The 19,977-nt window shown below is 42.5% G+C and overlaps 1 protein-coding gene across 1 annotated transcript; it reads left to right on the top strand.

Annotated features, from left to right (window-relative positions):
- Positions 1-8,133: 8,133 nt before the first annotated feature.
- RBM22 (RNA binding motif protein 22) lies at positions 8,134-19,932 on the top strand. The gene is made up of 11 exons (XM_007188633.2): positions 8,134-8,290; positions 8,719-8,772; positions 9,735-9,764; positions 10,365-10,497; positions 11,559-11,659; positions 11,769-11,941; positions 12,750-12,950; positions 13,926-14,090; positions 14,837-14,925; positions 15,130-15,261; positions 16,037-19,932. The coding sequence occupies exons 1-11, from the start codon at positions 8,237-8,239 to the stop codon at positions 16,165-16,167; spliced, it is 1,263 nt and encodes a 420-aa protein (XP_007188695.1). The 5' UTR covers positions 8,134-8,236; the 3' UTR covers positions 16,168-19,932.
- The last annotated feature ends 45 nt before the right edge of the window (positions 19,933-19,977 follow it).

The following is a 19,977-nucleotide window of genomic DNA, read 5'->3' as shown; positions in this document are numbered from 1 at the left end:
TCTTTTGTTTGGTTTCATGAAGACTGATTGGAGTAGCATGCCAGGGGTGGAGTTAGGGTTAGCATGAGGGTCAGTGGGGCATGCTCCCTTCTTCCATTTGTCTAAATGAACTAAGGTAAAACCTCAAGGTAGTTCACTATAACATTATATAGATAGATGTTGCTTGAGCTCCTTCTGAACGTATTATCAGAACCAATATGTAAATGTTATGTTGTTAGGACTCCACCAGCTTTTATCCTGGGTCATTGCTCCCAAAGATATCCTTTTAAGTGTACAAAGTGGCCCAGCCCTCTCAGGTAGCCACTCGTCCACTTTCATCTGTACTCAACTTTTCCCTCCTCTTACTGTAGATGAATTGTTCATGTTCCTCCTGTCTAAAGCCAGCCCCACCACTTACTGCACTCAGTCTCACCCTCTTACCTATTCAAAGACCTCGCTTCACCAATTTCTCCCCCTCCCTCTCCTGCATCATTACCATTGGCATGCTATGATTTATCTAAAAGAAATTGACCTTATGCCCCTCTTCAGCCACCACCCCATTTTTCTATTCCCTCTACAGCAAAACTCCTAACTTTATTTTTTATGTGGAACATTTCTTTAAGTCTTTATTGAGTTTGTTACAATATTGCTTCTGTTCTATGCTTTGGTTCCTTGGCCACAAGGCATGTGGGATCTCAGCTCCCAGACCAGGGATCGAACCCGTGCCCCCCACATTGGAAGGCGAAGTCCCAACCACTGAACCACCAGGGAAGTCCCAAAACGCCTAACTTTACCTTCCAGTTACTCTTCCCATTTTCACCTGAACCCATTCCACTTAGGCTGCCACCTCTTCCACATCACCAGACTGTTCTTGTCTAGGTCCGCAAGAATCCACACCATTAAATATAATGGTCAGGGACTTCCCTGGTGGTCCAGTGGTTAAGACTCTGTGCTCCCAACACAGGGGGCACGGGTTCAATCCCTGGTTGGGGAAGATCCCGCATGCACAGTGGATGTCTCCCTGCTTGAAAGACTTACTTCACTTGGTTTCCAGAACACAGCTCTCTTGGTTTTCCTTCTACCTTACTGGCAACTTTTCTTCTGTATCCTTTGCTAGTTCTTTCCCATCTTCCCAACCTTGGAGTGTTCCAGCTCTCATTTCTTACAGTGCTTTTCTCTCTGCACTCACTCTTAGCGATCTCACCCAGTTTTCAGGCCGTCTGTCAAATTCATATACCAACTCTAGAATAGCCTGTGAAAGTGCAAAACCCCAGTCTGGATTGTCTCACCACATCTGTCTCTCCAGCATTCGTCCCTAACTAGGTGGCAATTGTTTCCCTTCAGTTGCTCACAACAAAGACCTTGGCATCACCACTGACTCCTCTTACATGCCACATCCAGTAAGTCAGCAAACCCTTTCAGGTTTGTCTTCAAACTGTGACCACTTCACAGCCTCTCCAACGTTACTATCCTGGGCCAAATCAGCATCATCTATGTAGACCCCTAGATGATACTTACAGTAGCATCTAAACTGGTCTTGAAGCCACCCTGGTCCCTGCCCCACTCTAGTCAGTTTTCAACATAGCAGCCAGAGTGATTAAGTCATTTCTCTGCTTAAAACCCTTAGTCTTCTTAGCTTGCTCAAGAGCAAAACAAATATAAAGTCCTTACAATAGCTTAGGGGGTCCTACAGGACCCAAAGCCCACTGCCCACCCCTGCCTCCCCGAATTCATCAACTACTTCCCTTGCTCTCTACACCCTAGCCACACAAGTCTCTGCTATTCCTGAGTCACCCCAGGTTGCGCCCTCTCAGGGTCTTTGCACTGGCTGTTCCCTCTGCCTGGAAAACTCTTCTCCCAGATATCTGTACAACTCAAACCCCCGCCAGTCAGGTCTGTGCTTAAATGCTTCCTTCTTAGGCTTTCCCTGACCTCCCTATGTGATAATGAAAACTGCCCTTCCCTAAACACGTATCCCCCTTCTTTGCTGCTTTTTTCCCCCATAGCACTGATTACCATCCAGCACTATACACTTTATTTTTTGTTTCATCATACAAGAACATAAGCTCCCATAGTACAGGGATTTTTGTCTTTTTTAAAAAATTGATGTATCTGCAGAGCCTAGAGCAATGCCTGGCAAATAGCAGACAACCAATATTTGTTAAATAAATTAATACCATCTTCCTTTTCCTTGTTTATGTAGCTGTTGGTCTTTTATCTTTTTAAAAAATATATATACATATGCCTCTTTTTGTCATAAGCCAAATATCTTAACTTCCCTTGAGCTCTCTTGTTCCGGTGTTAGCTCAACCTAGGATACTCTTTCCTCTCTCTGCACCTTCTCCAGAATTACTTTGCTGCTCCCATCTCTCCCTTACTCCCATCTAGATGGGGTCTTAATCTGTAGTACTTAACCTCTCTAGGGCATTTACCTCTGCCTAGTATTGGGTTTTGTATGTGTATAGTTCCTTTGCTGTAATGCACACCCTTGCAGAGTCAAATCCAGGCCCCTTTGTCATCTCTTTCTCCTATATTCCAGTCAAAGGGTAGCCTGGAATAAATTCAAAAACTCAGAGCCAAGTCACTTGCTCAATTGCAATATAGTTGATCCTTGAACAAGGCAGGGGTTAGGGACACTGACGTTGGGGCAGTCAAAAACCTGTGTATAATTTTACAGTTGGCCCTCTGTATCCAAGGTTCTGCATCCATGCATTCAACCAAGTGCAGATCATGTAGTATTGTAGTATGTATTTAGTGGGGGATAAAAGTGTGCAGGTGGACCCATGGAGTTCAAACCTGTGTTGTTCAAGGGTCAATCGTCGTTAGCTTTATTTATCCCCATTTTCTGGTGGTCAGGGACATCAATAGTGAAATATATTTCACAATACAAACCACCTACACAAGACAATGACTTTAAGTGTTAAGTGAAAGTAACATTAAATGATATGGAATCAAATAGAAAGTTGTATCATTTTCATGCCCTGCTCCCCTCTCCCCATCCTTCTGTCAAATAAGGATAAAGTATCAGTTCTCTTATGTAGCACTTTTTTTTTTCTTTTAAACATAGGCTTCTGTCTCAGAGCCTTTGGCAGACAACAGAGGCTTACTTACTAAAAAATATTGTTTCATTTTCATTGTACTTGTTCTTAAGGCTACATCTACACAAGTGATACTAATTTTCCATTTACAGAAGTGATAAAAAATGTTCCTCTTAAAATATATTTAAGTAAAATGAGGAGACTTAGGAGTTCCACTTGTGCCTATGATGTGGATGTGTGGAAAGAGTGTCACCCTGACTCAAACAAAAAAAGTGGATAGATGACAAAATTATACATTTTATTGGATCTATCAGATAGCTGATGTGGCAGGGCAGTCAACTAGCCTGAATTTCAAGGAAGGACAGACCTCTCCAAGGAGAGATGGAATGTAGACTGGCTCACCTGTAGCACAGCATGGGAGGAAGAAGTGTTGACCACCATATAAGCAGGTAAGAGGAAATCAACTAAAATAAAGAATTGCTAAAGGCCAAACTGGAGCTAACATGACAGTATAAAACCCCTGGGAGCCTGAGATACTAGGGGACCTTGCATGCACTGACAAGCTCTTTCCAAAACCTCCACCGGGTGTTCATGAGAAAGAGCTGGGGGGAGTGGGGTGCTGGAGCTCTACAGAGCCTCCCTTGGTTTGGAGGCATGCAAAGGAAGGAGGAGTAGGAAAGGCATGAAACCTTGCCTCCCCCTGGCTAGGCCCTTCCCTCATTAAGAGCAAAAAGGCCTAAGCCACTGGGGGAGGAGCAGAAAACCCTGTCTCCCTAGAACACAGGTAAAGACCCGTTGCTGCTGGGACAAGGTAAGAAAAAACCTCTGCCCTTGGGAGGGACAGGATTCAGTCCTGAGCCCCCCCAGGATTTTATACCAATACCATTAAAGGCCTCTTGCCAATGCAAAAAGGGCAAGAAACTCTCCCCCCTCAAGACCAACCACAGATACAAGTCAGGGTTTGGCTGCCACAGAGAGGAGGGGCAAGAATGCTGAGAAAAGACCCATTCCCAAGGCCTGGGCATGAAGGACCTACTAAAGACTGAGGCTTTGGGACTTCCCTGGTGACACAGTGGTTAAGAATCTGCCTGCTGGGGGCTTCCCTGGTGGCGCAGTGGTTGAGAATCTGCCTGCTAATGCACGGGGCGCGGGTTCGAGCCCTGGTCTGGGAAGATCCCACATGCCACGGAGCAACTGGGCCCATGAGCCACAACTACTGAGCCTGCGCGTCTGGAGCCTGTACTCTGCAACAAGACAGGCCACGATAGTGAGAGGCCCGTGCACCACGATGAAGAGTGGCCCGCACTTGCCGCAACTAGAGAAAGCCCTCGCACAGAAACGAAGACCCAATACAGCCAAAAATAAATAAATAAAAATAAATTTTTTTTAAAAAGTAGCTAGATAAAAAATATTATTAAAAAAAATAAAAGAATCTGCCTGCTGGACTTCCCTGGTGGCACGGTGGTTGAGAGTCCGCCTGCCAATGCTGGAGACACGGGTTTGAGCCCTGGTTCGGGAAGATCCTGCGTGATGCGGAGCAACTAAGCCCATGTGCCACAACTACTGAGCCTGCACGCCACAACTACTGAGCCCGTGAGCCACAACTACTGAGCCTGCGTGCCACAACTGAAGCCCGTGCTCCTAGAGCCCGTGCTCTGCAACAAAGAGAAGCCACCGCAATGAGAAGCCCATGCACCGCAACGATGCTCGCCGCAACTAGAGGAAGCCCACGTGCAGCAATGAAGACCCAACGCAGCCAAAAATAATTAATTTTTTAATTTTTTAAAAATTAAAAAAAAAAGACTGAGGCTTAATTAGAATAAAGAATCCCTGAGTCCTCCCTGACTACCAACGTAGCAAGCAGCTGCTGGGGGCATGGCCAAAGGCATAGAGACTTAACCATATGGTGCAGGTATGCAGGACAGCTGAAAGCTAAGGATGAAGTATGAACACCTGAGAAAAATTCTTCAGCCCCAACCTAAAGCACAAAATTAGTGGATATGAAACCTGTGGTACACTGAAGGCAACCATCGCAACAACAAAACCCAAACCTAGCTCAATTTCTGACCAGAATGACCAAACCCCACATGAATGGCCTGACAGAAGAGGCTTGCCTATTTCCAAGAATTAATACTATTGACTTCAGTCTCTACTGTTACATAAGTAATGACTGGCATTCAATAAAAATTTTGATATACACAAAGAAGCAAGAAAAATCAACCCATTTGGAATAGACAATCAACGAGACCATATACAGGTATGACCCAGATGTTGGAATTATTGGTCAGGGGCTTAAACTCTGATTAACATGTTGAAGATCTAGTTGAAAATAGGGATAATATGCATGAACAGATTTCAGCAGAGAGGTAGAAACTATAAGAAAGGGACAAATTGAAATGAAAACCACAGGATCAGAGATGAGGAATATTTTCTCTGGGCTCATCAGAACACCTTGTCATACCTGAGGAAATAATCAGGAAACTTGGAAATGGGTCAATAGAAATTATCCAAACTGAAACTCCCAAAAAGAAAACAACAGAGTATTCAAGGTCTATGGGATGATATCAAATAGTCTAACGTGTAATTGGAGTCCCAGATGGAGAAGAAACTGGGCAGAATATTTAAAGAGATGACACTTAAGAATTTTCAAAATACAATGAAGGACAACAAATCACAGATGCACAAAGCTCAGATAAACGCAAGCACTTTCTTTTACAGGAAAAAAAACATACCACATGATCAAGTAATCCCACTCCTAGGTATTTACACATGCAAAATGAAAACCTATGTCTGTACAACAACCTGTATGTGAACGTTTATAATGCCTTTATTTATTTATTTTTGGTTTTGGTTTTTATTTTTTTTAACATCTTTATTGGAGTATACTTACTTTTCAATGGTGTGTTAGTTTCTGCTTTATAACAAAGTGAATCAGCTATACATATACATATATCCCCATATCTCCTCCCTCTGTGTTTCCCTCCCACCCTCCCTATCCCACCCATCTAGGTGGTCAGAAAGCACCAAGCTGATCTCCCTGTGCTATGTGGCTGCTTCCCACTAGCTAGCTATTTTACATTTGGTAGTGTGTATATGTCAATGCCACTCTCTCACTTCATCCCAGCTTACCCTTCCCCCTCCCCGTGTCCTCAAGTCCATTCTCTATGTCTGCGTCTTTATTCCTGTCCTGCCCTTAGGTTCTTCAGAACCTTTTTTTTAGGTTCCATATATATGTGTTAGCATACGGTATTTGTTTTTCTCTTTCTGACTTACTTCACTCTGTATGACAGACTCTAGGTCCATCCACCTCACTACAAATAACTCAATTTCGTTTCTTTTTATGGCTGAGTAATATTCCATTGTATATATGTGCCACATCTTCTTTATCCATTCATCTGTCAATGGACACTTAGGTTGCTTCCATGTCCTGGCTATTGCAAATAGAGCTGCAATGAACATTGCGGTACATGACTCTTTGAATTATGGTTTTCTCAGGGTATATGCCCAGTAGTAGGATTGCTGGGTTATATGATAGTTCTATTTTTAGTTTTTTAAGGAACCTCCATACTGTTCTCCATAGTGGCTGTACCAATTTACATTCCCACCAGCAGTGCAAGAGGGTTCCCTTTTCTCCACACCCTCTCCAGCATGTATTGTTTGTAGATTTTTTGATGATGTCCATTCTGACTGGTGTGAGATGATACCTCATTGTAGTTTTGATTTGCATTTCTCTAATGATTAGTGATGTTGAGCATCCTTTCATGTGTTTGTTGGCAATCTGTATGTCTTCTTTGGAGAAATGTCTATTTAGGTCTTCTGCCCATTTTTGGATTGGGTTGTTTGTTTTTTTGATATTGAGCTGCATGAGCTTATGCCTTTATTTATATTCATTAAAATCTGGAACAACTCAAATGTCCATCAACTGGCAAGTGTGTGTTGGGGGGGGCGGTGTGTGTTTAACCCCAGGTGCATCCATACAATGAAATTCTCAGCAATAAAAAGGAACAAATTACTGATACGTGTAACAATATGGATGAATTTCAAATACAATATGCGAAGAGAAAGAAATCAGACCCAAAAGGCAAAAAGGATTCCATTTATGATATTCTGGAAATGGCAAAACTATAGGGGCAGAACACAGATCAGTGGTTGCCATGGACCAAGCATGGGGAGAAGTGGATTCACTCAGCACAAGGGAACTTTTGGGGATGATAGAACTATTCTATAGTTGTATGACTATATGTAAAAATTCATAATTGTTCAAGTAAAAGGGTAAAATTTTACTCTACACAAATTATGCTTTAAACCTAATTGTTAAGATATAAGCTGGCATAAATAAAAGTATTAGTTTGATGATAGGATATGTCAAAAATTACGAAAGTGATACCAGGAGGCTAGGAATTCATAAAGTATCGGCAGTGTGGTTATGAGTTGTTCCAAAAACGATGTAACAATACATGTGTTGATCCATAGGACCCTTTTCATTTCAGAAGTTGGAAACACAGTACTATTGTCTTTGGATTTGTGGCTTCACCATTTTCTAGCTACACGACCAGAAGCAAGTTACTTAATCTCTCTAAACCTCAGTTTCCTTCTATAAAAGAGGTACAATAATACTTGCCTAGAGGGTAGTGGTTGCCAGATAAAGTACAAGACATCCTGCTAAATTTCACTTTCAGAAAAACGAGTCATTATTTAGTGTAAGCATGTTTGGAACATATTTGGAACTAATATAGGGTTCGCTGTTTATCTGAAATTCAAATTTAACTAGACGTTCTGGGTTTTCCTTGCTAAATGTGGCAACCCTACAGAGAGAAGGCTTATTGTGGGAATTAAGTAATACACGGTCACGGCAAGACGTTACCCCACCGTTTCGCATAATAAGCGCTCAGTGGGGACCAAAGCTGTTTTAATCCCAACCCCTCATTCATTACTTGTTCCTTTATTCTTTCACTCAAATGTTTAAATAAACCAGTTGTACTCGTGATTCTTCATCCCTTGCCGTCACCGCTCTGAAGAAGCACCAGGAAGCCAACTATCAGGCGAAGAAATTCTGAGCGGGCGACGTCATGACGCACAAGGCCCACTCCCCCGCCCAAGGGCGCACAAGACGCGTAAATAAGACGTCGACGGCCGGCAGGCAGCCTCGGGGCCTGACGGGATTGTGGCGGTCCTCTCTCCCAACTCGGAAGCTGCGGCTACCTCCGGACGCTTTCAAGATGGCGACCTCTCTGGGTTCCAACACCTATAACAGGCAGAACTGGGAGGATGCGGTGAGTATACCTGCCGGAGGAGGACGGAAAGAGGCAGCGAAGCCAGGCCTCCACCGGGCGGGCAGGGATATGGCTGCGGCGCAGCCGAGGGAATTCCGGGGAGAAGCCAGCACCGCGGCCTAACTCGGCCACGGCTGAAAGCTGAAGGGCGGCCCGCCTGCGGGCTTGGAGGGAGAGGGCTTAGCCAGGGTCCGGCACCAGCCCCCTTTCCATCCCTACTCCCTCCACTCTTTTCGAGGGGGTCTTTTCTCCCGCCATCTGCCGGAAGTGCAGACAGCACCCCGTCCGCGACCCGGCCCGTGCTGGACCTCGGGTTCCTGCCCTGTTCCCCAACCTCGCTCCTCTTCCCCTCCCCCCCCCCACCACTGTGGCCGAGATGGCAGGGTCTTCGGAGCCTGGCGTTCGACCAGATTTCCCATTTTCACCAGGACTTCCCTATTCTGTGCCAGACGTGTCTTGGAGAAAACCCATATATCCGAATGGTGAGTGATCGTGTGTGAAACGGGACTTAACTGTCTGTGTTCTGTCAGTGTTGTGGTACTTGCACACTGTCGGTGATGTGTTTGTCTTAGCCAAGAAGTAATAATGCCCCTTTACTAACCCGAAGAGTACGACGAATTTGCAAAGGACTGTCATGCTTGTTCTCTCACTTTGGAACTCAGCAACAGTCCTGTGATATAAGAGTCATGATAGTAGCTAATATTCGTTGAGCATTTACCTAGGAGATAGGTCTGTTAACCAGAGGCAAAGGGAGTTTCTGTCTTTTCAATATAGCAAGTAAGGTGTGGAGCTGGGATCTAAGTTCAGATATTCTGACTCCAGGGACCTCAGCAAATAGGAGGAGAACCAGGACTAAAAATCTAGGTTTCCTGACTCCTAATCAAGTGCCTTTTGGCCTCTGCACCTTGTAATCTGTTTAGTATAGGTACCCTCTATCCTTACAAATAAGGGTAAAATTAGCAGCAGTTAACATTTAATACTTAGATTAGGGCTGTGTTGTGATCAGTCTTGGAGGTATTGGTTGACTATATGCAGGGGACCAGCACAGGATGAATCTGTAGTAGTTAACTCTGACTAAACTTTGTAAAATGGGCTGGCCATGGCTGCATCCTCCATTTAGGGACTGTGGAAACCATTAGGAAATGGTTCTTGGGAGAGAACTTCGGAGCCAGAAATGAATCTAAGAGTTGCGGTTGTGGAAAGGTACATACTTACCTGGTGTTAGATCTGTAAGATTCTTAAGAGGTTATAACTTGTAGGTGACTAGATTATATCCCCAGCCCTCCCTTACGCCCCCTCCCTCCCCAAACGGGTGCATTTTTTCCTCCTCTCTTCAAGATGCCAGGGATTTCCAGATAAATTTCTTGGGTCCTGTCTAGAGAAGGAGCAGGCATCAGGTTTTCTTCTTTCCCTAACTCATTCTTTTCTATTTTTTCTATTTCAGACCAAAGAAAAGTACGGGAAGGAATGCAAAGTAAGTATGTTTAAAGAGTAATGATTTAATTTTATTTTCCTTTTCTCTTCCACTTGCTGAGGTATGAAGTCCTTTATAAAAGTGAGTGCTACACAGACATTCATGTATCATTTATATACTCATTGGCTGTTAACTATTTAGTGTAGGGATAAGAAAATGAGCCCTTTAATGTAAGGATTCTTAACTTGGTGTCTGTGGTTGGGCTTTGAACCCCCTGAGATTGTATATACCAAGTGTCGTATGATTATGCACATGAGCATTTTAGCTGAGGAGGAAGGTCATAGCCATCATAAGATTCTCAAAGGAGTGTATGACACTCCCTACTCACCCCGTAAAAGATTAAGGGTTATATCATTAATGGTGGTGACCTCTAGGGTGGGGAGGACTTTGATTTTTGAGTATTTTATTTCTGTACTATGTGAATTTTTTAACTACTGAGGAAGGGTGTTACAAAGGATTGAAACATCATATGGTGTTTAGACTAGATGATTGCTAAGATCCCTTCTACACCCTAGATTCAGGGATCCTTTTATTAAATCTCCTGGATTGATTGTCCAGATCAGGACCATTAACACTCTGTGGCTTTATTTTGTGTTCCAGATCTGTGCCAGGCCGTTCACAGTGTTTCGCTGGTGCCCCGGGGTCCGCATGCGTTTCAAGAAGACTGAAGTTTGCCAGACCTGCAGTAAATTGAAGAATGTCTGTCAGACCTGCCTCTTGGACCTAGAGTATGGTATGTTTGCCCTGTCCCATAGGTCTGAAAGCGTGCAACTACTCTACACAACAAACCAGTTTTCTTGTCTCCCACTTCTCACCCCTTCTCTGGTTCTCACCCACTTTGGAGTGTCTGCTGTGCTCTGCTTTTCCCAAGAAGAAAAGAACCATACTAGTTTATTCTAGCGTTCTGAACAACAGTAGGGACTTAAAGAAAAGTTGGTAATTGATCAGCACTGGCCGAAACCTCCCTTCTGTATACCTTTGTAGCCAAGGTAAGTTAAAGGCATTGTTGCTATGATAGGTAATTTCTTTGCCTTTGGCTTCTTTCTAAATCCAGAGCTTTTTTTCCCACAATCCCTGACAAAGTTCTGGCTAATTGTGCTCTAGATTTTTGTATCAAATATATTGTTAGGACTGATACACTATATTGCTACTGTTTCAGCATAACTGCTTTTGGGAGTGATTTTTTTTTTTTTTTAACTGCAGGTGACTTTTTATTTATGAGAAAAATATTCTTTCAACAAAAGTGTCTACTATACAGTAAAATAAAAGGGAAAAGGAAAATACAAGTTTATCTATGTTAAGTTCAGAAAGTTGACTCTGCTAATCAGAGTCCTGGTCACATATTGTTTAATATTATTTGTATGTTTGTTGAGGGGGTGTTTGATTCTGGAATACAGTGACGCTTACATGACTGTGACTATCCAGAGGATGTGTAGGACAAGCCTAAAAATAATCCATTTTTTGTATTTGCTTTAAATAAATTATGGCATAGTAAAAGCTAGATGCATTATTTATTGTAGGTCAAATCTAACTATAGTAAAAGTTTGTTCATCTAAAAGATTTCCTAAAACATTCATTTCATGAAATTTCATGAAGACTCAGGAATTTGGATAATTTCTTAGAATGCTCTGTAGTAGTATTGGCCTGATGGTGCTAAAGATTTTGAATTAAAATAAAGCCTCTGGTACCAACTAAGAAAGTAGAGAAAGGAAGAATGATGTATTCTGTCTACATATTCAGTTTGGATATGGTTTAAAATTATTTTGAGTTTTTTCCTCCTTTTCTTTGTTCTAGGCTTGCCCATCCAGGTTCGTGACGCAGGATTGTCTTTTAAGGATGACATGCCAAAGTCCGATGTCAACAAAGAATACTACACACAGAATATGGAGCGAGAAGTATGTTGCCACTTGCTTGATGTAGTTTTATATTTGAAAGAATGAAAGAATCCTGGGGGATTGATACAACCTGTGTAATTTATCTTTTGAATGTGTCATTCCTTTATAGATTTCTAACTCTGATGGAACACGGCCAGTTGGCATGTTGGGGAAGGCCACATCCACCAGTGACATGCTGCTCAAACTGGCCCGGACCACACCCTACTACAAAAGAAATCGACCCCACATTTGCTCCTTCTGGGTGAAAGGAGAATGTAAGAGAGGAGAGGAGTGTCCATACAGGCAAGAGCTGAACTGCTTTTTCAGTTTTTGCTTTCAGATGATTAGTCATCTAAGAAGGGGGAGGTGCTAGCTTAAACTATTTCCGCTTTAAAATGTAAAAGTTTATACAACTAGTGTCATATGTCTTATATCTTAGGACTAGAGCTTGATTAAATTGTGTTTACTTATAATGGAACTTTTACTTACAACCAAGCCTTGGGAAACTAAATTGCTCTGCCATAAAATATCAATGTTGACCTCAAAAGTTTCTGCCTAAGATGTAAGTCTTTGCCATCATGGTATGATTGGCTTGAATCTCAGTATATAGTTGAAATCAGATTAAGACCAGACTTCTAAAGAATGTGTAAGTGTGTTTGAGTCAAGACTGCCAGGCATCTGGATTAGGAGTTCTTACTTTGGGGTTGGTGAAGCCTACACCCAACAAAAAGTTAGCTATGTTTTTTTCTGGGGTTGGGTCCATAGATTTAATAAGACTCTGAGTGGAATGCAAGACCTCAGACACATTAAGAACCCTTGACCTAGAGGAGGGTAATCATGTTGTGGTTACCTTTTGTTTTGGAGTGGATTGTGCCAAAAACATCTTTATAAGGAAACTGCCACCCTGTGGCCGTTTAAGTGGCTTTTCGGAGGCTAGCAAGTCCTTGTGTGATACAGTAAATCCCTTGATATTAGCTCTGTTTTAATAGTTATGTTTTGGTATGGCCATGGTTTCTAGATCAAAAGGGGACTTTTGTAGCTCCTGTTGGGTAGTATCTATAAAATTTTTCCCTTGTTTCACCTTTATGCATTGTTCTTTCCTGAACCATAGACATGAGAAGCCAACAGATCCGGATGACCCCCTTGCTGATCAGAATATTAAAGACCGATATTATGGAATCAATGACCCTGTGGCAGATAAACTTTTAAAGCGGGCATCAACAATGCCTCGTCTGGACCCACCAGAGGACAAGACTATCACCACACTGTATGTTGGTGGTCTGGGCGATACCATTACTGAGACAGATCTAAGGTTTGTGAATATAATTTTATGAGTTATTTTTGCTTTCACCAGCCCTAGAATTTTTTTTTTTTTTTTTTTTTTGGCAAAAACATGGGAAAACATGATAATTCTGTATATGGTACATTTTTCTTTAGTTGCTCTAGAGTTAGTAAGTGTCATGCTGACTGGAATTTTTATAAAGTTGTCCTTTATGATGCCACATAATGTTCCTCAACAGTGCTTATTCCATGCTTGTGTAGGGTATTAATTACATGAGCTTCTGTTTGGCCTAATAGCCATTAGAATTTCTAAAGATGGCACATATCCAAGTATGATTAATTTTGTAGGGGAGGGAGAGCTTTGCAATTATAAAACCTTGTGGTTTAACTTGTTGGCTTTTTAAAGAGATTGGTATTTGGTAAATTTGTGTTATTCTTGGCTTGTATTTTGCATGGCTAGATGAAACATCTGGGCAGATACTGATGGAAATTGCCTCTTGCAAAGAGAGAGAGGGGAGAAGAAACTCTTATAGGTGTACAACCTGCCCTTGGTAGCTTGTCTGCATTAAACCCTAAGTGAGCTAGAGTGTCCCCAGGGGGTGGCAGACTTTTTCCCACCTGCTCTTTCTCTTCTTTTTTACAACCTTAAAAAAAAATTTTTTTTAAAACGTTCTTGGCTCATCAGCCATGGGCCCTGTAGTTTGCCAACCCCTTATCTAGGGTTTAAGGTCTTTAGGGAACCTTCTGGAGCCCCTTTTCCTCCATGGGAAAAACACTGAGATGTTTGATAGCCTTTATTTACTCATTATTTTTCTTTCCCTTCCTCAATACACAGCACCCACAATAGGGTGTAAGGTATGGGGGGAACCACCTGCAGGTAATTAGGCAGATCACCGTGGGGCCACCTGCCTTGTGGTGAATCAGTTAAAGAGTTAATAATCCATATTCAACTTCCTGGGAATGTCTATGTTATTAACTCCGTTTTTCTCTACCTGTATCCCTTCAGAAATCACTTCTACCAGTTTGGAGAGATCCGAACAATCACTGTTGTGCAGAGACAGCAGTGTGCTTTCATCCAGTTTGCCACAAGGCAGGCTGCAGAAGTGGCTGCTGAGAAGTCCTTTAACAAGTTGATCGTCAATGGCCGCAGGCTCAACGTGAAATGGGGAAGGTGAGCATTAGAATGTATTAAAATATCATTATTGAGATTTTCAAGAACCTTTTCATTATCTGGGGACTAGTTAGCTTTCGGTGAATAGGCTTAAATCAATAGGACCTTTAAAAAGAATTTTTCATTCTGTCTGGCACTCCATTCCTGTGGATATTAGGAAGATGCTACTTTGGAAATTTATTCAGGGTTTTGGTGTAGTGATCGGATCCTTTGAAGGTTCATGTGTTTTGTGACCAGCCATTATAGGCCAAGGGTAATGCCAGGGCATGAAAGGTGGCATGCGAGTTTACACAAGAATTAGACCTAGATTCTGTCCTCTATAGGCCAACTGTCTAGTGAAGAAGAATAGCTAACATAAGTTTGAAAGTGGTGATTGCATGAGAGAGACACAGGTAAAGTGCCCTGGACATTCAGAGGTGGAAGGTGTTTCTGGCTTGGAGCCAGGGAGACCTTTCACAGCAGCAGCAGCAGCAGTCCTCACGGAGTGCTTCCTGAGCACTGGGCTCAGCACATGGGTGTTGCCTCCTCCAGCCCCTACAGCAGTTCTAGTGAATTTTGAACCCAAGTCTTTCTGGCTTCAAAACCTTTGCTCATCCTCTGTGCACTGTGGCATTTATGGGAAAAGAGTGTGTGCTGAAGAGGAGGCAAGGAGTGAAGGAACTCCGTTTGACTAGGAAGCATGAGAAGCAGAGGTGTGAGAGAAGGTGGGACCGTGTGCTGATGGCGTAAGGGTCTGTGTCTCCCAGGTCCCAAGCAGCCAGAGGAAAAGAAAAGGAGAAGGACGGAACCACAGACTCTGGAATCAAGCTAGAGCCCGTTCCAGGGCTACCAGGAGGTGAGTGCAGACTTTCTGCCTACCTGGTAGCTTGCTAACTTCAGTTGCTCACACTGCCCTTGTGTCCCACGGATGTTAGAAGAGACCCAGGTCTCTGGCTCCCAGCAGCTGTGTTCTCCCAGCAGGACCTCCCAGGATTTCAAGGCAGTGGAAACGCTGTTGCACGGTTGTCCTCTGCTCTAACTAGCTGTTTCTCTTCTTTAGCTCTTCCTCCTCCTCCTGCCGCAGAAGAAGAGGCCTCAGCCAACTACTTCAACCTACCCCCCAGCGGTCCTCCAGCCGTGGTTAACATTGCCCTGCCACCCCCACCTGGTATTGCCCCGCCCCCACCCCCAGGTAACTTCAGCTTCCTTCTGAGGAAATCGGGAAACCCTGGCGAAGTTCTGTAGGCTGTGGGTGTGTGTTAGCTCCTAAAGCCTTTACTACCTGCCTGCAACGAGGTAAGGAGTTTGCACCAAAATGTAAATTCGTCAAGAAAATCGTGTTACCAAAAAATTGTCAGATGAGCTAAACAATGCACTTGGTCATGTAATGAAGTTACATTTTGGCTCAAGCTCTTTATCTTGTTCATGGCAAGTAATAAACAGTTCAGGGACTAGCACTTTGTATAGCACTGCTCTTTATAGCACTGTCAGTGCCAGCATGAGCAGTGTAAGTAAATCACAAGCAGCCGGTTCTCCCGGGCAGAGTTCCCATACTCTCTGGAGAAAGTCCTGGTTTCTGAACACCCTTCACTCGAGTATAAAGCATTGAGGTTAATGATGACAGGGTCTTGCCATCAGCCTGATTTCTCCCTCACCTCCCCAATTCTGATCAAATCCTGTCTGATAGGCTTGGCATGTTTGATAGATAGCAGAGGCTCAGATGACATACTAGCAATACCTGAGATGTGTGGAGTTTTTTTTTTTTTAAGCCATCTTGAGGGGGAAGGTTTCTAAAACCAAGGAGGTCAGCAGGTAGACATTCCTAAGCAAGTCTTGTGAACTGACATTTTCTGAAGCCCCGTGTCAATTTGATTTATGTGTAGGTGGTATTGACCTTAGAAAATTCAGGGTTTGAAAGGTTGTCAAGAGAACTGCAAACCTAACAGATTTTTCTCTCCTATCTGTAGGTTTTGGGCCACACATGTTCCACCCAATGGGACCACCCCCTCCTTTCATGAGGGCTCCAGGACCAATCCACTATCCTTCTCAGGACCCTCAGAGGATGGGAGCTCATGCCGGGAAACACAGCAGCCCCTAGCACATTATCACCACTCTGGGGATCTACGGAAGAGAGGGCGCTTAAAAATCCCAGTAAATGAATCTTGGAATAAATATATTTTTCCTTCCTTTGTAGTTTCCATGATAACGGAATGTGTTCAGATGTGGGCAGTTGGAGAACAACAGCCGTGCTTTCCTACATGTGCTCAAAGGATTGATGGACCTGAAATAAGCTGCCATTAACACATCTGGTTACTGCTATAACATTACTAATAAAGCTTAATGCCTCTTCCCCTTACCTGTATGGGGAACAAGCAACTGGGTAAATTGGAATGTCCAGTGGAGTTACCATCCCAATTAAATGTTCATTTTGTATCTTTTCTGGGGGGAAAAAGTTGACCTGCAGTAAAAAAACAAACAACTTTGACCATTTTTATGTCCATTGGATATCTTCCTTTTTATCATCTAAAAAAAGATTACTAGTACTAATCATTGTAGTGGCAAGAGTGTGATTTAACGCTTCTAAAGTCACACTCAGAAAGACAAGTAGAAACCAGCAGCCAGCACAGCCCAGGTCTTTTCTCATCTCTCCTTTCCTCATTTATTACTAAAGGAATCTGGCTGATAGTTTTACTTCTTTATGCTACCAAAAAAAGACAAAGATAAAAATTACTTTTTATTCCTGTCAATCAGATGGAAACACAAATGTCATGGGGCTGTGTATCATTGAAGAAACCTGGTGTCTAGGATGAAATTATTTTAAAGAACTTCCAGTAAAACACTTGAACAAACTGTGAAAGGAAAAGAATTAGAGTGTGTTTGAATGGAAGACTTGTGACCTATAGCTGGAACTTTGATCTTCAGCATTCACCTTTGTGTGACTTCAGCGTCTCATTTTAATTCCCTGCTTCTGGGCAGGGGACTCTGGTCTTAGAATATTTGGATATAACTGAATTGTAGATGGCAAAAAAAAAAAAAAATTGATGTTGTGTTGTGGTTTTGTTTTTAAAAAATTAAAACGGGTCAATTTTCTAAATGTTGTCATAGGTTTATTTCTGTTTTCTTTATCCTTGGTAGCTGAACTTGAGGTCAGTGGGAGTTAGAAACAAGTTATAGATAAATATGTTTTTGTTTTAGACTGTTTTGATTCTGATCTCTATCCATTCTAAAAGAACCAGGCCTTTTTAGTACTTATGTCAAAGGTTAGTTGTGGGCTTGAAATAGGAATACACAGAAGGCACAGCACAGAGCCTGTCATGTGGTTGTTGATACATGGTAGCTTTAAAAAGTTGTCCTAGTATTATACAAGTCATTTTAAAAGGAAACAGGAAAAATTTATCTACAAGTGCATTTTACCAGAAGCCAATTCCCATGTCATTTTTATCTAAAATACGTACTTACAGAATGGGTATACCCCTTATTACCCTATTTTAGCTTCTCTGGAGAATTTTTGTTGTTTTCTTCGAGAGGACTTTATCTTGCCTTGTTTTTTTTAAGATCTAAAATTAATCTAGAAGCACTTAGAAATTTTGATTTTAATTCTAGTAATATCAGATGTGAAGCAATGTAGGGGTACTTCCAAGTATTTTGACACCCTTTTGGGTAGGGTTTTTTACTTTTGAGCAGGTGAGAGGTTTTTAGCCAATTTGTGAATAATGTGAAACATAGTGTTTTAATAATTGCCAAATTCAATTATATCTGTACATATTTATATACACGCGTAAATATGACTATCCAATTTGCGTATTCTTGCCTTTTTGAGAAAGAGATTCCAAATTCTGTGCACTACCTGGCTGTGGATGTGTAGTTTTTTTTAAAGCATAAACCAACATAAATTGAAGTATAGAATAGATGCTTGATTAGTCTTTCTTATGGAAATCAGAATTATGAGCAATTAGCTTTCGGCAAAAACTCTTAGGTGCTTACCAAACTCCATTTCCTTCTCTAGGGCGTACAGCCAGGGGTACACTTGGCGAAAAGTAAACTTTGCTATTCCCAGACCTCTGTAAAAAACATCTCACCCATCCAGTCCTATGAGCTCTTTCCCCATCTGCTGGCTGAATGCACAGGAGGATGATCCCTGGAAGACGGCAGAGTCACACAATGGAAGGAGCCTGGGTTACTTTATCACTGCTTCAAGGAGAGCATTGTGACAAGAGGAATTTTTGTTACAGTAAGCCATTGAGACTTGGGGATCTGTCTGTAACAGCAGCTAGTGTTACTCTCATAAAAGGTGTAATCAGATCTGATCACAAAAAAAAAGCAGAAACCCATTTTTGTACTGAGTAATGGTGATTTTTTAAATTTATTTTTATTCAAGTATAGTTGATTTATAATGTGTTAATTTCTGATGTACAGCAAAGTGACTCAGTTATATACATATATACATTCTTTTTTATATTCTTTTCCATTACGGTTTATCCCAGGATATTGAATATAGTTCCCTGTGCTGTACAGTAGGACCTTGTTATTTATCCATTCTATATGTAATAGTTTACATCCACTAACCCCAAACTCCCAGTCCAACCCCCCCACAACCTTGGTAACTACAAGTATGTTCTCTACGTCTGTGAGTCTGTTTCTGTTTCATAGATAAGTTCATTTGTGTCATATTTTAGATTCCACATACAAATGATATCATAGAGTATTTGTCTTTCTCTTTCTGACTTACTTCACTTAGTATGATAATCTCTAGTTGCATCCATATTGCTGCACATGGCATTATTTCACTCTTTTATGGCTGAGTAGTATTCTACATCTTCTTTATCCATTCGTCTGTCAGTGGACATTTAGGTTGTTCCCATGTCTTGGCTTCTGTGAATAGAGCTGCTATGAACATTGGGGTGTATGTATCTTTTTGAATTACAGTTCTGTCCAGATATATGCTCAGGAGTGGGATTGCTGGATCATATGGTAACTCTAGTTTTAGTTTTCTGAGGAACCTCCATACTGTTCTCCACAGTGACTGCACCAACTTATATTCCCACCAATAGTGTAGGAGGGTTCCCTTTTCTCCACACCCTCTCCAGCATTTGTTATTTGTATACTTTTTTAAAAATAAATTTATTTATTTTTTATTTATTTTTGGCTGCATTGGGTCTGTTGCTGTGTGTGGGGCTAGTTGCGGCGAGCGGGGGCTGCTCTTCGTTGCAGTGCGCCGGCTTCTCATTGCGGTGGCTTCTCTTGTGGAGCACAGGCTCTAGGCGCACAGGCTTCAGTAGTCGTGGCTCGCGGGCTCTAGAGTGCAGGCTCAGTAGTTGTGGCGCACGGACTTAGCTGCTCTGCGGCATGTGGGATCTTCCTGCACCAGGGATCGAACTCGTGTCCCCTGCATTGGCAGGCAGATTCCCAACCACTGTGCCACTAGGGAAGTCCCTGTTATTTGTATACTTAAAAAAAAAATGTATTCATTTGTTTATTTTTGGCTGTGTTGGGTCTTCGTTGCTGCACGCGGGCCTTCTCCAGTTGCGGAGAGGGGGGCTACTCTTCGTTATGGTGAGTGGGCTTCTCATTGCGGTGGCTACTCTTGTTGCGGAGCACAGGCTCCAAGCACGTGGGCCTCAGCAGTTGTGGCACATGGGCTCAGCAGTTGTGGCTCGCAAGCTCTAGAGTGCAGTCTCAGTAGTGGTGGCGCACGGGCTTAGTTGCTCCATGGCATGTTGGGTCTTCCCAGACCAGGGATCGAACCTGTGTCCCCTGCATTGGCAGGCGGATTCTTAACCACTGTACCACCAGGGAAGTCCCCCATTAACTTTTTTAAAAGGAGGGATTGTCTTGGTAAAATGTAACTCATGTACAGAAAAAGTGCATAAACACAGAAGCACAACTAAATTAAATATTTTAAAGTGAA

Source organism: Balaenoptera acutorostrata, chromosome 2, assembly GCF_949987535.1.
Source record: "Balaenoptera acutorostrata chromosome 2, mBalAcu1.1, whole genome shotgun sequence".
NCBI lineage: Eukaryota > Metazoa > Chordata > Mammalia > Artiodactyla > Balaenopteridae > Balaenoptera > Balaenoptera acutorostrata.
Note: the sequence above shows the minus strand (reverse complement) of the source record. Positions and strands in the feature narration are given on the sequence as shown.

What these genes read in the sequence shown, in the direction of transcription:
- RBM22 (XM_007188633.2), top strand. Translation starts at nt 8,237, where the DNA reads ATGGCGACCTCTCTGGGTTCCAACACCTATAACAGGCAGAACTGGGAG. An exon ending in CACAGAATATGGAGCGAGAA is followed by an intron (nt 11,660 to 11,768) that starts GTATGTTGCCAC and finishes ATTCCTTTATAG; the next exon opens with ATTTCTAACTCTGATGGAAC. An exon ending in CTCAACGTGAAATGGGGAAG is followed by an intron (nt 14,091 to 14,836) that starts GTGAGCATTAGA and finishes TGTGTCTCCCAG; the next exon opens with GTCCCAAGCAGCCAGAGGAA.